This window comes from Myotis yumanensis, unplaced genomic scaffold (assembly GCF_028538775.1).
Source record: "Myotis yumanensis isolate MYYU_CA2020_CCGP unplaced genomic scaffold, mMyoYum1.0.hap1 SCAF_6, whole genome shotgun sequence".
Lineage (NCBI taxonomy): Eukaryota > Metazoa > Chordata > Mammalia > Chiroptera > Vespertilionidae > Myotis > Myotis yumanensis.
Window position 1 is genome coordinate 7,152,742 of NW_027223757.1, and position 13,268 is coordinate 7,166,009.

Here is a 13,268-nt window from a genome sequence, read left to right on the forward strand (position 1 = left end):
AATCAGCCTGACCCCAGCAGCAAGCTAACCTACCGGTCAGAGCATCTGCCCCCTGGTGGTCAGTGCATGTCATAGCGACTGGTCAACCGGTCGACTGTCTGCCCCCTGGTGGTCAGTGCACATCATAGCAAACAGTTGAGCAGCCTTAGCATTTCATTAGCATATTACACTTTGATTGGTTGAATGGCTGACCAGATGATTGGACACTTAGCATATTAGACTTTTGTTATATAGGATGATTCTAGCCTTACTCTGCTAATTCAGTCTCTAGATAAGAAATTATTGGTGCCCATGTGTCAAATGACTCTTGCTTTGAGTAATACCCTATTTAGACAAATCTCTGCTTCCTTGAATCTTCTCCTTAATCACCAAACATAAACTAAAATCCTGGTGGTGTCCCCTCTCCTCTCCTGAAGCAAGCTTAATAAGCCTAGTAGGTTGAGCTCCAAGCCTATTCCTGGTGGATTTTGGCTGGTGAGCATGGGTAGCAGAGTGTCCTTGGATCCTGAGGTTGTCCCAGCAGCAGCAGGCCAGCAGCAATTAGCAATTGGAAGGAAGCAGTGGGAATTTTCTGGTGATGTCCACAGATGGGTACAGGCCACTTGGAGAGCACAATAGCTACAACAGCTGCCTGCACCACAGGAGTCTTGGAAAACATACTCACCCATTGTCTAGCAGATAGAACCCATTCCAGATGAAAGTCGGATTGGATATCATCTTAATTTTTAGGGGGGCTGCTCTTCTTTTTCAGAGCTCATGACCATGCACTGCAGCTGTAGTTGGATCCTCACCATGTCCTAGGTCAGCGGTCGGCAAACTCATTAGTCAACAGAGCCAAATATCAACAGTACAACGATTGAAATTTCTTTTGAGAGCCAAATTTTTTAAACTTCAACTATATAGGTAGGTACATTGTTATTAACTTAATTAGGGTACTCCTAAGGCTTAGGAAGAGTCACACTCAAGGGGCCAAAGAGCCGCATGTGGCTCTCGAGCCGCAGTTTGCCGGCCACGGTCCTAGGTTAACACTCTACCTATTCTGCATTCCATTCCTTCAATTAGTTATTGATTGTGGTCTTTAGATCTAGCAGTCATTAAAGCAGAAACCTACTTGCTAGTTGTAATCAAGTGGTTTCTATTTACAGTGCTTATTTTCTGTATCTTCTATAAAATGTTTGCATTTAAACATTTAAGTGTTAAGAGATTAAGAAATAAAAATCCCACCTTTTAAGGTAGAAACATTCCTGATGATTCTTGAGTCATACCAACTGTTTACCTGATCTTAAGAACAGGACCAATCCCATCAAAATGCTATGAACCTACAGATCAGTGAATAACTAAGCTACCTTGATTTTGTTAACTTCCCCCTGATTTGGGTTTTAATCAAGTGAGGAGTAAAATACTCTTGCATGGGCAAGTAGGAAACACATTGGGCTTGGAACTAAAACACAAAGGTCTAAGCAAGGTTTTGTGACCATGACCAAGTGGCTGAACTTTAATTTCCACAATTGTAAAGAGGTGATTATATTACCCCTAAAAATTACCATTAGAACAAATTAAATAATGATGGTGATAGATGCTATTTTTGGAGTGTGATAACCCTAGCCAACCTCTACTGAATCTTTACTTTCCTCCAAGCATTGCTGTAAACACTTCACTTGGGTTTTATGACTTAATCTTCATTACAGATTTATGAATTGCATATTATTACTTCTTTTGTACGTGAATAAACTGAGGTTCATGGGGGTTAAATAACTTGCTCAAAATAACAGTGGCAGAGGCATAATTTAAATCCATATCTGCTTGTTACAGTATATGTTCTCCACTATTACATTGCACTGTAATAATATGTATCGTATAATCTATATGATAAATTATATTTATATATATATAAGGCCAAAATGCAAAGTGTCCCCACGGGAGTTCAACCAGGAGATCGGGAGTTTGATCGCTCACTATGATGTGCGCTGACCACCAGAACGAAGGAAGGCCCCGGCCAGCAGCCGGAAGGCCCTGATCGGCCCTGATCATCAGCCAGGCCTAGGGACCCTACCCATGCATGAATTTCATGCACTGGGGCTCTAGTAACTTTATAAAGTACAGTAAGCATTTCTATATATATTTTTATAAATTAATGCTTGCAAAAATCCTATTAGTAGCTACAACAATTGTGGTTATGTTTTAATATTAAAGAGAACTGAGGGTTGGGACAATTGCCAAGGACAAAAATGTTTAACATCGTAAATTTAAATATCTGAGTGTTTGTTACTATGCAAGTGAAATACCTAGATAATTTAAATTTTGGGGGTGTTGGTTTTGTGTGTAAGTGTGTGTTTGTTTGTGTGTGTGTCTTGTAGATATAACCATTAGCAATGCTTAATAATAGCACAGCATATTGGAGAGAATTATATATCAGGATACTGTGTCAGAGGCTGAAATAAAAATGTTATTGCTTTTTTTAAAGAATATATTTTTATTGATTTCAGAGGGGAAGTGAGAGGGAGAGATAGAAACATCAATGATGAGAGAGAATCATTGGTTGTCTGCCTCCTGCACACTCCCTGCTTGGAATTGAGACTGCAACCCAGGCATGTGCCTTTGACCAGAATTAAACCTGGGTCCCTTTAGTCTGCAGGCCAACACTCTATCCACGGAGCCAAACTGGCTAGGGCTAGCATTGCTTTTAAATTTTGCAACAGAGATTTTTAATTAACATTCATGAAGACTCAATTTCAAAGTTCATTTGTCAAAACTGTGGATGAGCTATCCCTGTTCATTCCTTTTAATGTGTGATGGCACATTCTGATATCTACTCGTAAATACCGGGTGTCCCCAAAAATGTATTCACACTTTAACAGCTGTAGCTCAATTTTGAGAATGAAATGCATTTTAATAAACACTGCCTTCATAATTATTGAAAATATGTGTATACATTTTGGGGGGACACCCTATATTTTGGTATTCAATGCATTCCTGCAACAGTAGCTGCGCCAAAACTTTGGGACCGATTGAAGGAAAATAACAGTTACGCAGTTAGCTTCTATAGATCTTGGCTTATAGACAATTGTACATTATGGTGACTGTTTTCCATCTGAGGAGCAGACAAATCCTTATCATGTAACTGCCGTGCTGACCAGGGATTTTCCTAGGAAACAGAAAGTAATTTCTTGAGTTTTTTTTTAAAGTAATTTTAGGCAGAGAGATTTTTGGAAGGCATTTTTCTTCCCCTGTGGAGAATTCAATAGCATTTGTTAGAAGAAAATATTATTCATGAATACAGCGGTAATGTGGCAGAGCAAATAAGTCCCATTCGTTTTTAAAATCTAAAATTTCAGTCTCATGGTCCAATAAGGGTTATTAAATCAATTAGAATTGTCTTCCAATTTGGACCAAACTCATTTGGCACTAATAACATTTTTAGTTGTAAATTAATGTGTATAACTGTATTTTTTATAGGAAAACTCCAAATATGACCTTGATTTATATTTTTATAAAAAAGCCTCTAATACAATATTTTATTGCCTTTCAGGATCATCTATTACTTTTGAAATTTTCTCCGTTTTAATTTTCATATTATTGTGTGTTTTGATTAGATCATTGCACATTCATTTTTAAAAACCTGAAGAATATAAAAAGTAAAGTACACGTCACCATAGCCTTAACATGTAGAAGCAAGCTAATAAAATTTTATGTTGAATACTCTAATTTCATGGTCAATGTTATACATTTCACAGTTCTCTTAGCTAAAGGTAAAATTTATATTGGACTTTATTTATGAAATAAAACATCTACAGCTTTAAAGACATGTTCTTAATTTTCATAGAATATATTTTATTTTTATAATACTTTTTTTTCAGGATAAAACCCTCTGAAGGTCAATATTGAGTCAAACATACATTTATGTAACATCTTTTTTAATTCTAATTTTTGCCAAGTACCATGCTAGGCAACCATTCTTAACTGATTTATGTCTCTCCTGCCTTGAGGGGGACCGAAGGTCTGGTGAGAGAACATAACCAACAGTTTCAAAACAGAATGTTAGATATGATGGCAAGGTAGGAGTGATATGGCAATGTTGAAAGGAACATTTAACCTGCATTTAGGTGTCAGGAAAGTTGCGATTATTACAGTTTTGTGTCATCAGATGGAGAGTGCCCGTGAAAATATTAAATTTACTTCTTGGGGTCATATGGCTGGTCCATGCTGCTGACGCTTTTAAATCTGATGATGGCTGGAAGGCCTTGGAAGAGGGTTGACCCCCAAATAAGCTTACCTATTATCTATGTTCCAGATAGATAGACTCATTGTTTCCCTAATGAGTCTACCATGTGTATGTTTTTCAGAGACAACTATAAACCTCTGTTAAGTACATTTTCACTGGCAAATTTTACTACTAATTTTACTGATAATAATTATCAAATTTTATTGCCTGTTTATTTATTTATTTTTGTGTGAAATAGGACTTCTTTTTCCTGACCTAAGCCTTGTATTTTTCTATTGAATGGTTGGACTAGAGTAGAGGCCAACAAAGCTCCTTTAGTCACCCAGTATGACTTCCTGTGTGTACATCACTACGATGATTTCACTTGACCAATTACCCCCACCAAAATATTTTAAAATATATTTTTATTGATTTCAGAGAGAAAGGGAGAGGGACAGAAAGATAGACACATTAATGATGAGAGAGAATCATTGACTAGCTGCCTCCTGCACACCCCCTACTGGGGACTGAGCCCACAACCCAGGCATGTGCTCTGACTGGGAATCAAACCTGTGACCCTCTGGTTCATAGGTTGACACCCAGCCAGCTAGGCCCCACCAAATCAAATATTTTGATTTGTTAAGTTCCACATCTTCATCTAATTTAACTGGAGTGTTGACCAATCTATTATGTTTCTAATAGATTGAACTTCCCAAACTATGTGAATAAAATGTCTCAGCTATACCAAAGCATAGTTTCTATTTTTTTGTACTAGAGTTAGAGTAAGTTTTTTGATAGAGTAGAGGACATATATATTTTATGTAAACTATGGTTTAGCACTAGCCGGTTTGGCTCAGTGGATAATGTCAGCCTGCAGACTGAAGGGTCCAGGGTTTGATTCTGGTCAAGGGCAAGTACCTCGGTTGCAGGCTCCTCTCCAGCCTGGGCCCTGGTCCAGGCTCGTGCAGGAGGCAACCAATCAATGTGTTTCTTTCACATGGATATTCTCTCTGTCTTTCCATTTCTCTTTCACTCTCTCTAAAAATCAATGGAAAAATATCCTCGGGTGAGGATTAAAAAAATATACATGTTTTAAAAGGCAATTAAAGCAAGGGTACATAGAAGAGCATGTTCATTTGTATTTGAGTTTCTAAATTGGTGAGAAAATAATTATAGCCTGCTGTGGAAATTATTATCATTTGTGTTTTATTGTACTTTTTATTTCTTAATTACATTTGACATTCAATATTGTTTTATATTAGTTTCAGGTATACAGCATAATGGTTAGACCTTTATATAATTTACAGAGTCATTCCCTGATAAGTCTAGTACCCACCTGACATCATACATAAGTTATTACAATATTATTGACTATATTCCCTATCATGTACTTTACATCGCACGATTATTTTGTAACTACCAATCTGTACTTCCTAAACCCTTCATTTTTTTCACTGAGCCTCTCAATCCCTCCCATTTGGCAACCATTTGTTTTCTGTGTCTATAAGTCTGTGTGGTTGTTTTTTTTTAATTTAGTTCATTTATATGTATTAATATATGCTTTGTGGCATTGGCTCATGTACTAGTGTCTTTTGTGGAAATGTGACATACTTATTTATAGGCAGGAAACTTTGTTCAGAGTGGTAGTCCTTTTTTAAAAGATGGCATGAATTTCTCCGCTGATACTTATGTTTTAAATTCCACACAAAGGACAGTGATTTTAAAGAACAGAAGTGTCAGGTCTCACATCTAGCTTGAGCTGTCTGCGGCCTGTCTTCCGGGACAGGGTCTTCAGAAGTAGGCTGGCCATCCTTCCAGTCGGTGACAGAGGAAGACATGCCCAGAGCAATGAGTCTTGAGATGTTTTCCCCTCTAAATCCCATTCATTCAGTACTCTACCATTTCACTCTACCATATACTTACAACTTGTAAAATGTTTACAATATCTACTTTGAGAAATACGTATAAATTACAGTCAACAGAATTCTTTTTCATTGTTTTGTGAAAACTAACCATGACCCTCTCCTCACTTTTCCTCTAACTTGTCTATGAGACTAACACCTTTAGATAAATCTGTAAAATTGCATGGAGACAAATCTGAAGTTATCTCATTGCTGGGCTTGGTGATAGAGGAAGATGAATTACAGTAATTGTAATAAACCTTGGGGGTGATGCTTGTCTAATACTATGGTTAAAGAACACTAGGTTAGCTATTATGGCTCAGTCTTTGGCATTTATCAGCTGGTGAAGTTGTTTAATTCTCTTCCCCACTGGACTGTACTTTTGGAGAGAGGGAGGACTGTACCTATTTTGCTCACTAGTGTATCTGGAGCTTCTAGGAAAGTGCTTTGTGTACAGTTAGTGTTCAACAAACACAGCAAATAAATAAATGAGCCTGTCTATACTCAAAAACATTTTATGAAAAATCAAATTACTCAATGTAATGAAAATTAAATTTGTATAAAACTTAAAGGCATTATCTTTATTCTTGCATATCCATCTTTTGTTTATTTTACAAGTAAGTAAAATTAAGCTTCCTTTTGTCATCAGAAAGACCATTTGAAGGGTCTCAAATAATGTTGTCTGCTTTTAACAGGGCCTCTTATTTTAGTGGCCAGGGATCACCAACATCACCAGAAACATGCTCACATTTAAATTTATTCAGCCCATGTGGTTTCCTTTTCGGAGGTGATGGGGGCTGAGTAAGTGTGAAATTATAGTGTTGGCAGTAATTTCCCTTGTTCTCTTGGCAGGCACAGTCAGGTTCTGATGTTCAGGTTATACTGCCGGCAGCACTTTTCAATTAGCATTTAATACTCCCCCACAAAAATACTTAACCTTTCACTGGCACTGAACCCCACCTTCAGTGAAAAAAAATGCTCAGAAGGAAAAAAGCCCTCTATTGATCACCTTATTCTGCACAGTTTCTATACTTGGGGTGCTCTCAGTTCTCAGAAGCTCTGCAAGCCTCAGGGATGTGATTTTCTACCTTGCAGTAGTAGAGTTTACTACTGGGGTTTAGGATGTTGACAAACACTGCCTGGGAAGTCCTGGAAAAATCCATAATGAAAGTGTGAGGCATAGACAGGCACCCAGACTCACACAGTATCATCATTAATTCTACCTCTATCTTTTGAACCGGTTTTATTACGATTGGTATTACCGTGATAACAGAACCCAGGACTAGGCACAGGGATGGTATTGTATTAAAATATATATTTTTTTTAATTTCAGAGAGGAAGGGAGAGGGAGAGAGAGATAGAAACATCAATGATGAGAGAGAAGCATTGATTGGCTGCCTCCTGCACGCCCCACACTGGGGTTCAAGCCCACAACTTGGACATGTGCCCTGACCAGGAATGGAACTGTGACCTCGTGGTTCATAGGCCCCCGCTCAACCACTGAGCAACGCCGGTTGGGCAGGGATGGTATTTTAAATGCCTAAATTTCCAAAGTTAGTGTTCAGAGAACATCATCATTACAAGTTATTTCTTCTAATTCAAATAAAGGACTCTGCTCGGTAAAAAGGAGTTTCATCACATGCAGTCATTATTTAGACAGATTCTGTTCTAGAGTTTTGACTATAACACCAATTTAAATGTGAAACATTAAAGTAACAAAAATAGCTATTTTTCTCCAAAAAGTAATTGGGTTGTCTATTTTCTTCACTGAATTCATTGGACAGCATAGAAAGAACTTATTAATAGGGGGTCAAGCAAGTTGTAAGTATCTGTCCTTAGAATGCTTTCACATCATCATGGCTGCCAGGAAGATGACTGTGGCAGAATCCAGTGCATTGGGAAGGAGTGGACTGGAATGGAGAATGACAACAGTGACACCATTCAAAGCCTTGCTTTGCTTCTGCAAAACTGTGACTCAAAAGGATAAACTATATTTCAAAATATTAGAACAGATAATATAGCTGGTGTATGAGAATGCCAGCGCACTAGGTGAATGATGAGATCCAGGTGGCTGATGGTGCGAGCCCAGTGAGAAGGCAGATAAAGTCTCAGTGGGAGAGAAGCAAATAACAAAACTCCTTACTTTGGTGGAGCGCTTTCAGAGTTTTCTGCACACTTCTATGTATCTTATCTAAGTGGGACCTGAATTCCATGAGATTAAATATGATCTTTATTCTTTCAGTGCAAGTGAAAGATTTAGGGAGGTTATGTGACAACGATAACGAGAAAGGGGCAGAGATTCAAACTTGAGTCTTATTTCAGGTTTCGCACTCTGTTCACTCTGTTATGCCTACTATGCAGAGTCCATTGGCGAGATTTAAGGAAAAATTTAAAACACCTTGAGCTTGAGATTTCTTGAGAGATGATTTAATTTACAACTTATTCAATAAATTGCTTCCTGGAGTTCAGAGGAGTAAACACATGGACAGAACTCTTAAACCTCCTTGCCAAACAGGTCTCATTTTTCTTATTCACAAAATGGGAAGTTTGTCTAGATCTGTGCTTCTCAATATTAGCTTCACATTGAAACCACTTTGGGAGATTTTAGACCTCCCTAAGTCCAGGGGCTACCTCCAGAGATTCTGATTCCATTAGCCTTGGGCAGAGGTGGGTTTTCATTAAAAAAAACAAACAAACAAAAACAAAACAAAACACTTTCCAGGTGATTCTAAGATGCAGCCAAGACTGAGAGTCACTGAAATGGAAGATGTGGGAGGCCTTCTTCCATGTGTCAGTGTGTTGCCAGGATTGTTGCCAGTGATGGCGAACCTTTTGAGCTCGGCGTGTCAGCATTTTGAAAAACCCTAACTTAACTCTGGTGCCGTGTCACATATAGAAATTTTTTGATATTTGCAACCATAGTAAAACAAAGACTTATATTTTTGATATTTATTTTATATATTTAAATGCCATTTAACAAAGAAAAATCAACCAAAAAAATGAGTTCGCGTGTCAGAGGTGTCATAGGTTTGCCATCACTGATTTATGCAATAGCTCTGATGACCCATGAATTCTTCAGAAGGAAACTCACATTTTATTACTCATTTTGTCCTGTATTGGTTCCTGGCTAGAATTTAGATCCAGTTCTCACTGAAGAGATTGTGGAAACTAGAGCATTCTTCAGCTGGACTATATGTCATCCAGTTAAAACTCTCTGAGGGATGTAGTAGTGCGAGAAGCGCCAGGCAGCCGCTCCTGCTCATCCCGGCCCTGCTGTGCCTGCCTGCCACCTTCGCTGCTTGGTAGCGCTGCCGGGGAGGCGGGAGAGGCTCGCACTGCCGCAGGTGTGCTTGCCAGACATGAGCCCTGCATCTGATGCCCGTAGGTCAGCTGAGCGCAGCTCCCACTGTGGGACCGCACTGACCACCAGGGGGCAGCTCTTGCATTGAGCGTCTGCCCCCTGGTGGTCAGTGCACGTCATAGCGATTAGTCGACTGGTTGTTTGGGTCGTTTGGTCATTCGGTCGCTAAGGCTTTTATGTATATAGATATTTATTGAATTTTAAATAATAGCAGGAAGTGAACATTTTATCTCAATACTTTAAAAGATGCAGCATTATACTCCTCTTTTAAAATGTTATTAAATTTATTGGTATGACACTGGTTAATAGATTATATAAGTTTGTTTTGTATAATTCTAAAATACATTATCTTTATATTGCATTGTGGGCTTACCACACACAGTGTAATCTCCCTCCATCACCGTATGATTGGCCCCCTTTTCCCTCGTCTTTTTAAAGGGACAATAATATCGCTGAACTGATCATTTTGTAGATAAAACTCCACAGCCTGGAAACAGTACAGTTACAAGTCTCAGCTAAATAGACGTACTTTCTTCAATTCTCGGTTACTTTCCTCATCACTTCATTGGTCACTGAACTATCTTTTTTTCTGTTTCACAGTCATCTTCTCAGAGGGTTGCCTGACCTTGGATTAAACACTTGAGTTGCCACAGGTTGGTGTTTGGGGTGACCTTTTAGTGGAACTTTCAGTACAGAGAAGTAAAGCAGAATATCATGTTCCCAGTAAGGTAAAATGTCACCATCCTTTTCCAAGTCACTAAGAGGTCAGAGGTAATGCCTTTAAAGCAGACTCACCTAACCAGGGCCCTCTTAAACTCTGGAATAAGATCAATTTGCTTCTTTCACAGACACTTGCTTCTCTAGTGGCTGTCTCTTTATTGAAAAGCATGAACTAGAGGGGAGAAAAATGATGAGAGAAAGTGCCAAGAGATGCAATAAAAGAGAATAAAATATAATGTTTCAGATGGCAGGCTTTCTAGGTGCTTTGGTAATTTCTCTTCATCTTTTATTCTCCAGGATTCCAGAGATAAATATAGGGAAATTTATTATTTCCACATTATTCCTACTAACTAAACCTACTCTGTCATTCTTTAGTTGAATTAACCAAAATCATGATTTGCCACTCTAATAAAAAGAAATTATACCGGTTAGAGACATTCAGTGGTATTGAACTAATAAATAATCTGTCCTTGGAAAAATCATTTATATTTTCTGTGCCTCAGCTTACTCACTTAGCACTGATAATCTCTAGAGTCCCTCTTAAGTCCTACAAGCTTATGATTCCATGGATTTTCTAAGGAAAAGGAGAAATATATTTTCCCTTCATCAGGCAGGCCTTTATGATTTCTATTATCATAACTGCAAAGTGAGGTTCAGTGTTTATCTTTGATATGAATCTTTGTATTGGATTACATAAGTGAGTTTTTATAAAATAAAATGTTTATAAAAACAAATTCTTTAAAAGAAGCAAATGTTTACAAAAATAAATTCTTCCATTGATTGTCTCCCTGCATTACCTTCAGTTGTTAGCTTTCTTCTCAATAGATGGTGCTGTTTTCTCAGAGACGCTACTTACTCCTCATCAAAAGATCAGGGTAATTAGTATCACTCTTTAATAATCATTAATTAAAGAAACCAGCCCTCTAAGTAGAAAGACTCGATTACAAGCAGTATGCAGTACCTAGATAATGAAAGCATAATGGGGAAAATAAACTGTTAAGTGATAAAGGAGGCCTGCTGAAACCTGCAATATTTGCTGAATAGATGGAGCAAATATTGTAGCCAAACATAAAAATTCCATGTTCATTACATACATAGAACACATAGGACCCCGAGTAGGAAGAAAATCTTAAATCAGGAACCATTTTAAAGTGTAAAAATAGTGATCCACTTTAACAAAAGTGAATCTGTAGCATTCCGTATTAACATGCATGATTTGAACACACGCATCAACACTAATACAATCGACCTCGATCTCAGTGAATCTTGAGAGCTGGCACACTCTGTGCCAACTCAGCCGGCAGCACCTGGGAAACAGAAAATGGACCTCAAACTCTTTCGAAAATATATCCCTGGATAAAACCACTTTCATCTCTGAAGAGCAAACCATTGCAACATCCTATGTAATAGTATCTAATCCAGTTTCATGCTGCTTTTGGTCACTTCTAACTGGTTGCCCTTTGGAAGCCCCAAAACAGACATATCCTGCACTTTTCCTGAACCCAGCTCAGCTCTGACTGAATCAGCCCCCAGCAGATCCGCAGCTGCTGATTGAAACCTGGCAACACAACTGTCCTGTTTGTTACAACAAAGCAACACTGTGGAGAGACACAGGAAAACTTCCTCTATGAGTGTGGCTGCAGGTAGAAGGAGTGGGGTAAGGGCTGCTATGAGGAGGGAGGCAGGGTGGGGACATGGTGCAGCTGGCTCTACAGAAGCCAGCATGAGCAGGGAAGTTGCCAAGGTTCATCTTTGGAAAGGACTGAGTAGCAGACCTGGCCCCCCAATTAGAGGAAATAAACTAGAATTCTCCCTCCATTACTCACAAATTACTGTTTCCAGAACTTCTGCCTGAAGAAACTGTGGGAGTGTGCCCAAGAGTCCTCTTGGCTCAGATTAAGGGCGCTCCAAGCAATTTTTTTTTATTTTTTATTTTTATTTTTGGCCAGAGCATCATAGCTTTTACCAAAGCAACTTCTCTGTTTCTGAAATTTTGGATGTTTCTTTATCAGTGTGTGTGTGTGTGTGTGGGGGGGGGGGGAATAGAAAAGTAGGCTTTTGCACTCAAACAACCACCCATCTGTTGCCCCCCATTCTCCCGTGTTTACCTCCCTTTTCTCATCTTCCCATCAAACACTCTACCTTGGGGCTCAGGTGTCCCTTTGTGCCCCTTCCCCCGCCCCCCCTTAGCAGCTGAAAGCTCTGTTCGGAGCTCTGGCGCCTTTCTTACCTGACAATCACATACATGACCAGGAAGTTTCCGAAGAGACCCACCACGCACACGATGGAGTAGAGGGCCATGATGGTGACGGCCGTGATCGTGGAAGGGCTGCTGGTCGGAGGGCACAGGCTGTCGCTCCCGCTCAGCGCCGTGCCGTTCGGACCGCACGGGTCGGACAGGTTGCCATCCATGTGGGAGAAGTTGACCCAGGAACCCGGGTTCGGTGCTGCTGGGGCGCAACTTGCAGAGTGCGCGAAGGGGTCAGAGCAGTTGCCGGGGTTCCTGGGGACGGCGCCGCTGTCCATGGTGCTGACCGCCGGCTGGGACCACGTTGGGAGGTCCACCGCGATCACAGGCACTTTTCAGGAGCTGCGCGCCTTAGCAGCTTCCTCCAGCCGCTGCCAGGGCTCCTGTGATTTCTTACAGAGCCCAGCCCTGGCGAATCCAGGCAGGAGCATCAGGCAGAAGGGGAGAACTGAGCATCTGACGTTTGTTCTCCTCTGCTTGCAGCCCTCTCCCACCTCATGAGCACAGGCACTAGTCCCCAGCCCCACACCGCTGGAGGGAGGGGGAGGGAGGGCAGTGCGGGATCCAGAGGCTGGAGGAGAAAGAGGGGAGAGAAGGGGTGGATTTTGTGCACAAGCGATCCAAGGAGTTGTTCTCCGCACTCGGCACTCTGTGCAACACCTCTTAGGAGGGGCAGGACAGAGAAGGGAGTTGGAAGGAAGGCGTGGAGAGTGAGGCAGACAGAGAGTTAGTTTCTGACGGCAGAAAAGCACAAGAAAGGGGGCTGACATCACTCTATTTTCCCAGCGCCGGTTTCTCTGTAGACATTGGCCCTCAGACAACTGGAGCAGTCCTTAC

General features: G+C 40.2%; 1 protein-coding gene across 3 annotated transcripts in view; it reads right to left on the reverse strand.

The window, feature by feature from the left end:
• OPRM1 (opioid receptor mu 1) overlaps nt 1–12,709 on the reverse strand; it is a 31,909-nt gene extending 19,200 nt beyond the window's left edge. For all 3 annotated transcript variants that reach the window (XM_070417438.1, XM_070417440.1, XM_070417439.1), the window contains exon 1: nt 12,414–12,709. In XM_070417438.1, coding sequence (XP_070273539.1) covers nt 12,414–12,709 — 296 coding nt within the window. The remainder of the gene's footprint in view (nt 1–12,413) is intronic.
• Between the last annotated feature and the right edge of the window lie 559 nt (nt 12,710–13,268).